Consider the following 9,298-nt stretch of genomic DNA (forward strand, 5'->3'; position numbering starts at 1 on the left):
TTTTATAATAAATATGTTTGTGTTTAAAATACATTTTTATAAAATTTTTGTTATTATGTAGCCAAAGATGTATCTTAAAATATTTATTAATCTTCATTTTAATAATGTTAATCAAATTACCCCATACTATCAGTCATCCCGGGGCTAATTAAATCAGATGGAATACATTAGAAAAATGCATTTTTTTCATAGTAATTATTAGTTTTCCCTTATTATTAAAATATTATTAGATAGTCAAATGAATGTAGTAACTGGCGTAGAATTCATTTTTTCGATAAGTCTCTTAATTTCGTCTATAAAAATTCGAAACTGAAAAATGAGTCTACTATCCCCGGTTTCCCCTACTATCTTATCTTCTAGTAACTAAAATAACTGCCATTCGCTCGGAAAATTTGATATTCGTTAGAAGAATGGAGCTAAAGTCCGCTATAAGCGGCTCCGAAAATATGTTTAAATGAAATTTTTTTGTAAATTTTTTTTACTTTTTAGATTTTTCTATATGAGGCATTCCACGTCAAACCGAGCACCTTTGAAACATCATTTTATTTATTTTTTAAATTTGATGATGTATTCTACAGATAAAAATATGAGACACGTGTTTCGCGAAAAAACTTGGGATTTTCTTTTTGTAAAGTTATTTACGCTTGTGAGTTGCAGAAATTATATAATATTTATAAAAAAACGTCTCTCATTTGAATATTCAAATTATTACGTATGTATTATCGTTGAAACTATTCGTTATATCTACAAAAAATACATGAGACCGATTTTAGTGATCTTAAATTTTTTACTTATAATTTATTTTTAATTTATCTGATTTATCATCCTGATTTATCATTATTTAAATAAATAATTTTCCATTTGTTTATAGTTTTTATTAACATTTTTCATCATCAACTCACCAATTTAAAAATAATGAAGGCATTTTTATACATGCTAAAATTTCTTGTATAGAACTAAAGTTATTGTAAATTCAGAAAACAACGCGTGTGAAATATAATGTATACTACTGCTATGTAACTTATCCTTTAATAATACATATCTTCACGTTTCTAATATTAACCTACTAATTGTGATTTAATGATTTCGTGTTTTTATTACACTTAAGAACATTTTTTATAGATCAAGGCACATATTATTGAATTATTTTGAATGAATTTCAATTAAAATTATTTTTCTTGGAAAACACAATAAAAATCTAGGAAATGATTAAATAATTTCGATCAAAATCCATGAGTTGCAAGAATTTGTATATGCACGAGGAATTATCTGCGCTCAGCTGTTTTTTACGTCGACCTGATTAGATCTATCGGTAAAATGTTTGTAGACCTGTGACTTTCTAGAGACCATGACAGGCGCACATTAAGGATATAGGTATGTGTTATTCTCAAAGAATCATCAAAAATGTAAAAATTTTATATCATTATATTAATTTTTATATTTTATTTTATATAAATTGTTCTATTTATGTTTGAGTAATCTATATGACGCTGCGCTTATCTTAGCACCGAGACACTATCATGTTCTACATAAAAGAGAGGACAATCTTAGTTCAAAATTTATTTAATTTTTTGTTTGCCTTAATTGTTACATTCGATAAAGTCATAGAATTACGAATTAAATCTGATTTTTTAAACATATATTAATAAAATTAGTAATTATTCGTACAAATAATGTTGATTTGGATCCATATTTAGAAGTTATTCATCTAAAACTACAGCAAATCATTTATAGCACAAGCCAAATTATTTATTGTTTTGTTCAGTCGATTTCAGAGAGTATTTATAACAAAAATGTTTTGGCTGATTTGGTTATTTTAATTGATTTTTTGACTGATAAATTTAGCTGATAATATATATATATTTATATACAATCAAAACATCTTTAATCAAATTAGCATTACGCTTAATCGATTAACAGCAATGTCTGATTATGCAATCCTATAATCACTGTATCGAGATAATCGAATCAACTTAAATTAAGTGATTAGAACGCAACTTGCTGCACTTGCCGCAGTTGACTTTTGTATTAAACAGATACATATTATTATTATTATTCGATCATTCTGCTAAGTTCAATATCTTAAGCTAGACATATTTACGCTTACATTAGATGACCTAGATCGGAGGGTGAATTAATTTTTATACATGTATATAAATACACATTATATGTATTTATGCAGATGATTTGTATTATCTACATATTCATTTTACGTATTACGAATTTTTCGATTAATATGTTGACGATCATCTTATCTCAGTGGAACATGAGAGTGACTTTCCACTGAGATAAAATTTCAATGATATTCTCGGATCATTTTACAGTTGAAGAATTTATTTGGATTATTTTTACAAATGAAAAAAAGTATTTTCTTGGCATTGGGATAAAAAACTTGGGAAGAAAAAGTCGTGTAAAGTTAGAAAAGTCATTAAATTTGTGCATGAAAGTTGTATTTGTCCTTTTTGTTTTTACATTTTTGTATCATGTTTATTACAAAAAAATCAATATTTTTTTATTGTAAACAATTTCTTTTTATTCTAATATTGCTCTGCAAATATCATATAATCTAGTCGCAATACTAATTTATTAAATATAATAATTAAATATAATAATTAAATATAAAATAAAAAAACAGAAGTTCGGAAACTTTCTTCCGAGAGAATTAGACACAATAAATATGGAATAACAAATAAATGAGTCGATCATATACAGCATAGCAGCAACAATGTTTTAACGTTTTTAATATTACTGCAATATTACTGTTTAAACTGGAATCTTCGAAAAATAAGTTAAACTAACAATCAGTTTTCTCCGTTTTCGATCGTAATAATAATTTTCACTGTGAATTATGATAAAGCGATATTACTTCGCTTTGTACAGTGCAACTTGAAAATCATTATCGATTATAATAAACATAGATTTCAATAAAAATGCCAAAAAAAGAAACGTTCATTTCAAGTTTTTTCATTAGACTCGAAGAATTACAGAACTTTCGTTATCCAATATGCCTCAAAAATAAATGTGCAATTCCATAAATATAACAAATATTCCACAAATATACAACTATAATAATTTTTTATTAACAATTGCGTGGATCCCCATTGATCCTCTTACTAATATGATTTTATGTCAACATCTATTCTTTGCTCTATTCTAGTTTAACACTAAGTTAACACTAGTTACACCAACTTGTAGATAACATTTCTTATATACATAGTCTCTGACTGCACAGAATAGGGAATATATTGTTCCATTAAAAGATTTTATTGCTAACGCAAACGAAAAGATCTAAGTGTTAAATTGCTTTTGACAGCTCCAGCTTCGCGGTATGAACAGGTCCAGGTAGTAATCGGGATGAGGCGGGCAGTTGTGCCGGGCGTAGAATTCCATCGCGTACAAATTAAACAAGAGGCCGTTGCCGAAGCTCCAACTGAACCACATCACAACGCTGTTGACCTTGATGAAGAACATAGGGAAACCAACGGCGGCGAAAAAGATGAACATCATCGGGTAGAAGAAGCCGAAACCAAACGCGAGTATATACTCGTGGAAAATGGCGGAGACGAAAAATACAGCAGTGACTGACAGCATCCGATTGCGCGGCACCACGATCTCGTACATGTCCTTATATATGTACGTGTACAGCCAGTCGTGCACTACCACGTTCCACGTGCGATAGAATTTGTGATAATTCGTGCTGTTCCACCAATCCTGTAACACATGCGACATAGTAATTCATGAAACTACAATTTACAAAAGTCGACAATCTTCAGCTTCCGAAAGTTATCACAAATTCTCTCGTGTAAGGGAAATATCTTTCTCGCAGTATTTTTCTCTTAAAATTACTATGCAAATAAATTATATGGTCAATTCTGGACCCAAGGAACATTCAATCAACAAAAAATCAAAATAACTTTATTTTGATCCTTAACGTCAATTACAGTCAAATTTTGTAATCAAAAATCATCATTTTGATTTTCATGATATCAAAATAAAGTTTGATCATTTTGACTAATTTCTCTTGACTTAGCGTATATTTAAGCTATCGCTTATATTAAATTACTTATCTTAAAGCACTGTGATATAACTCGTAAAAAATACTTGCGTATCCTTCGTATAACTTTGTATAAGATAAATAAAGATGCATATATATTTACCTTGTAAAACAATCGGTCGGCGAATTGCAACATTTCCGCCCAAGCATTCAACCACGCGTGCAGCAGGAGGTATTGTCCAGTGATAAAGTACAGAAAGCCAGGAATACTAGAGTCGATGGCATTCGTAATAAACCACTTCTGCTCCAAATATTGTGTACCGAACACGTGATAGACCGGTAATATAAAGCGTTCCAAGATAAAGATGAGATAGAAGATTGCTAGGCCCACTTCAAAGAAATTTTGAATCACCACCTTCCACCTAATTCTTTTCGTCCTAAAATAATCAATTGAGTTCAAATATAGATCTTCTTCTAAAGTCACTTAATATTAATTAAAAGCCAACAATTTGACAATACTTGGTAATTAAATTATCTTTTAAATAATACGATAAATTAAACAATTTAATTATAGAATTACATTATTGAGAAGATGAGGATTAAGAATATTTTGTTTGTAAATTTTAGGAATGATCTTCGAAGCTTTTTTTTTTAATTTTGAAGCTATATGAATTCAACATAGTCCAAATAGAATTAAATTTAATTCTAGGTTGAATTTCATAATTATGTAACTTAAAGTTGTCTCCGTCATCGCACAATTAAAAAATTTCAAATTAATTGTTAATTTTCCGTTGAATGAAACATTTTTACCTGGGATATTCGTCGCGGTACACAAGAGTCGGTGCGAACAGAAAATACAGATATTGCGAGAATTTGGGGCAATTCGGTCGCAGAGTTTCAGTGTGAGGTTTGTATGACAAAAATCTGGGTGCTGCGCTTCTGACAAAAGCGTGACTCTTCATTGTCATGCGTATCTAAAGAAGCGAACATTATTTTAAGTAGAAAAATTTTTGCTCCAACATTTATTGTAATGCAAAAATTTTTGCTCCAACATCTATTGTAATGTTGAAATAAAGAATATATTCAATTATTCTATATATTTATATGTGTATTATTCAAACTCATTTAGATATAAATTACGTTGATGTCTTCGACGATAGAAAAAAATCATTAACACGGTTTATTTATTTTTACTTCAAATGTATACGAGAAAATTGATTTACTTCGACGTATATTTTGCAAAAAAATTCAAACTTTTTACTTCTAACATAATTCAAGAAGTTATAATCGCAGATTTTTAAAGATGAGTACTTGTTCAAATATAACAATCATATTGCAACCAATGGAGAGATTTGCGTCGAGCATCGCTTTAATAGGAAAAATAATAAAGAGAATTTGATACAATATAAACATTGACAGCCAGCTGTAATCCCACAATTTTTGGATGGAGGCTGCAAAAAGAAAAGATATAGTTGAATCTTTTGAATTAAATTAATTACTATTATTTATATATAGATAATATAAATTACTTTAATCATTTAATATTATTTAATATTATAGTCTTTATAATTATTTGTCCAATTATTTTTGCATTGTCATTATCGTACTATGATTTCTACTTAATTAATCAATTATTATTTTAGCACAGAAAGGATTATTTAAAAATTGAGATTTAATTTTATACACTTATTTTAATCAAATTACTCTTTAAAAGATTTACTTCCAATTTTAAATTTCTTAAATGACTTAATTTCCTCAAGATTTAAATTAAACACATTTATCTAATTGTAAGTCTGAATTAAAGAGATCATTACATTTTGGCAATAATTGGAGTCGTTGATGCGCCCAAAGGATAAAAGGCACGTAGACACTAAGTGTCGAGGCTAGCATAAAGGACCAAATGTAGATGCACGTTGGAAACTTTGCGAAACCAATCCATAACGTGTTGGTACCAAGGCGGATCCTTTAAGAATCATTAATTTAAAACGAAAAATTAAACGGTAAGGACATACACATGTTCATATATTTTAAATATATATTTCACGGAAAGATATTTATGTTTTTCCACGAAATAACGAAATCTTGACGATTCTACGATGGAAGTGAGTTAGATTCCTATTGCGAACTTACGTTCCTGTCTCCATGATATCGAATGCGATGGTGTTGACAAGCAGAATTACAAAGGTCATTATGAACAGATTGTATATCGCACAAAAATGCGGGATTTTTAAGAGATCAGTGAACAAAGAGTTTCTTTCGAGGAACTCCTTATCCGGCAACGCATCTTTCTTGTTAGATTTCCTAGAGAAATAACGAAAATACCAATATGATCAACATGTTACAAATATATTTATATTGATTATATTGATATAATATAAATATAATTATATTGATTAATATTATATATTTATATTGATTGGTATATTTTATTGATATTTTATAAATTCTCTAAGTTTACGCGCGTATATTCTTACGTTAATAGTAACTCTTTGAGTGCATCCGGTAACACAATTGTTCACTGAGTGGTTAAATAACAGTCGAATGTGATTGATTCTTATCTTAATATCCAATATTTGTCTTAAAATTAGTTCTTCAATTATGTTATAGAATCGTAATGTACTTTATTGGATGTTACACTCTTTTAATGTAATACTTTTTATATCAAATATTACGTAATTCTTACATGAAGATGTAAGAATTACGTAATAAAGATTTTATTTTATTTGAACTTTGAACTTTGTGATGCAATGATCTTTTTTTAAAAAAAAATAGATTTAAGAAATACAATGTTGCTTAGATCCATTTTTAATATCTTTCACGTTGATATTTTTCGTTTAAAAGGATTGCTATGTACTATCGAATATTTTTAAATCTATCTACTCTATCTGTACCGTGTATTTTTATGAATATTTGCTGCTCGAAGCAAATATTCTTTCTCTGTTCTTGTCATTTTTCACCTTTTATCGCTATATTTGTCCATGATGTACAAGAATTCCCCATTCTTTGCCAAAGGCATCTGTATCTTCCGCATAATCTCGGACATCATGTCGTCAATGCGAGTGTTAACGTATCCCGAAACGTCCTCTCTTATTTCCTGCAAAGAAATACGTCTTACAACAAATAATACGCTAGAAAGCCACGTTTCTCTCACGAAATCGAATATTCACGGTTTAAGCTTTTGAATTATAGACTCCACTGCGCTTTTTTGATGACAAATGATATTAATTCGATATATTTAGTCAGATATATTTTTTCGCACCTGTATTCTTTTTCGCAATACGTCGGCGTTCAACTCATGTAAAACATCTGTAAACGCGTTTTCATTGTCTGCTGAAAAAAGAAATACATGTACAGACAATTGCGTTTTAATCAATTCAGTCAATTTTTTCTGAAATCATTAATGATACAAAAAAATTTAAAGAAAAATTTAAAGAAAAATTTAAAGAAAATATATTTTATTTACATTATTTTTTTTTTAAATAAAGACAGTAAAAAGATTATAGATATGAAGAGATAATTTCCACTTTTTAAAATGAAATATTATATTATATAATTGTTTTACATAATATGATTCCGTTAATTACTCTGCATACAAAATTAACTATTAAAGTACAGATACTAGCATAAAAAATAGATAAAAAGTAAAAATAAAAAAGTATGCAATTTCCACATTTTTTTTTAAAAGCAACATTGTGTTTCCTTCATCTCTTTATTTTGTGCATAAAAATATTAAGTTACAGTCACAAAAAATTAATAGTTTACAAGATATTTTATATTTCTTGTCAAAGTTTACTAGAATAAAGCATAAAATATTTCGTAAACTATTGTTTTCAATATTAAATCAGCTTTATCAGTATCTTAGAATTACCAAACATCTTACGATTAATTGAGCCGTTAACTTACCATATTTATCTTTTTGAAAACTTGTGTCACCAGTACTTTTATCATTCATGATTGCTATAACAACAACTCAATGACTAAATGATCTATGGGTCTTACGGAAACTTTTCTCCGAGAATATTACACTCTGAGTAACTCTATGTTACGCTCTGAGTTACGCGATTTGCGAGCCTTCTAGAAAGCCAACAGCTCCGTACTGGTTTATAAGGACGAATCTGATTATTATGGATTCTCAAATGAATTTTCTAATATTTCCAATCATAATATTCGCAATCAATACCGTCACGCACTATACGCTATTATTATTTGATAAGCAATTTTAATATTAATTTTCTTTTAGATTTCCGTTCATTACGCGATCTGACAGTATTTGATAGCGACATACGAACTACTCAATCCCACTTGATCTCGATTGTGGACGATCTGTTCCGTGCACGGTGCTATCTGAACTGCTCGATCATGTTTATCGTTCTATGAGTAGAGTACGCTCTGATTATGTTCAGGGGAACATGTCTTCGACTTCGATGACTTAGATGACGTGACACATTTCCGTGCGTTGCACCGAGTAGTCTTTCAGACTCGTCATTGTTTGAATTTAGAACAAATACGCGCCTTCAAGCGTGTGCTATAATAAGAGACATTCTCTCTCTCTCTCTCTTTGATTAAGAAAAATACATTTTATCTTTAAATTTGTTAAATTTCATATAACTTTTTAATTAAATAAATTTTATAATGTTATAATATCTGTGCATTTAAAAGATTAAAATTTGAAACATGTAAAAAAAGAATAAAATTGAAATACGTTATATAATATATATATATATGTTATTATATACATATTATAAATTAAAAAATAAGTATTATTATAATTGTAGATAATAAATTAAAAAATGTTTATTTCTGAATTTTATAATACCTTTTTAATTTTATATTTAATTTTAGAATATCCCATTTTTCCATTGTATTATTTTTTTTCAGTCGGTTCTACTCGAGTCGATCTTGTCTATCTGTAAAAACATATTACGTTACTTATCAATTGAATAGTAAATTTCTGACGTTATATGAAGCAAACAAGATTACAGAGTCATACCCTTTCTTCGAGCAGACTTCACTTCAATGAAATCTTAATTTGTTGTTTAATTATGGAGATATACAACAATGAAAGCATTAATGTTATGATAAACGGCTGTTCCCCTCTGACATCTTTATGATAAGAAGTTTCGACGTCTTGGATTATTTTATTATAAAACGGTTGGCTGCCGCAGAGATACGAAACAATCTAATTACGCTTTATTATTACATATTTATTTTTTATATCTTTAGATTCCTTTCATTTTTGGCGATTTTTTTTGCAGCTTCGTTTATCTTGCAGCCTCGTTCTTAAATTAATTCATCATCTCGGAT

General features: G+C 28.6%; 1 protein-coding gene across 1 annotated transcript in view; it reads right to left on the reverse strand.

The window, feature by feature from the left end:
• The window catches only part of LOC108724915 (sterol O-acyltransferase 1), a 13,640-nt gene extending 5,531 nt beyond the window's left edge, over window positions 1-8,109 (reverse strand). The window contains exons 1-9 of the mRNA XM_018451619.1: window positions 7,898-8,109; window positions 7,254-7,324; window positions 6,952-7,088; window positions 6,125-6,295; window positions 5,809-5,957; window positions 5,306-5,445; window positions 4,805-4,968; window positions 4,158-4,431; window positions 3,332-3,711 (exon numbers count right to left, since the gene is read on the reverse strand). Of these exons, the coding sequence (XP_018307121.1) occupies window positions 3,332-3,711; window positions 4,158-4,431; window positions 4,805-4,968; window positions 5,306-5,445; window positions 5,809-5,957; window positions 6,125-6,295; window positions 6,952-7,088; window positions 7,254-7,324; window positions 7,898-7,946 (1,535 nt within the window). The 5' untranslated portion in view covers window positions 7,947-8,109. The remainder of the gene's footprint in view (window positions 1-3,331; window positions 3,712-4,157; window positions 4,432-4,804; window positions 4,969-5,305; window positions 5,446-5,808; window positions 5,958-6,124; window positions 6,296-6,951; window positions 7,089-7,253; window positions 7,325-7,897) is intronic.
• Window positions 8,110-9,298: the final 1,189 nt, after the last annotated feature.

This window comes from Mycetomoellerius zeteki, unplaced genomic scaffold, assembly GCF_001594055.1.
Source record: "Mycetomoellerius zeteki isolate Tzet28-1 unplaced genomic scaffold, Tzet1.0 scaffold315, whole genome shotgun sequence".
Taxonomy (NCBI): domain Eukaryota; kingdom Metazoa; phylum Arthropoda; class Insecta; order Hymenoptera; family Formicidae; genus Mycetomoellerius; species Mycetomoellerius zeteki.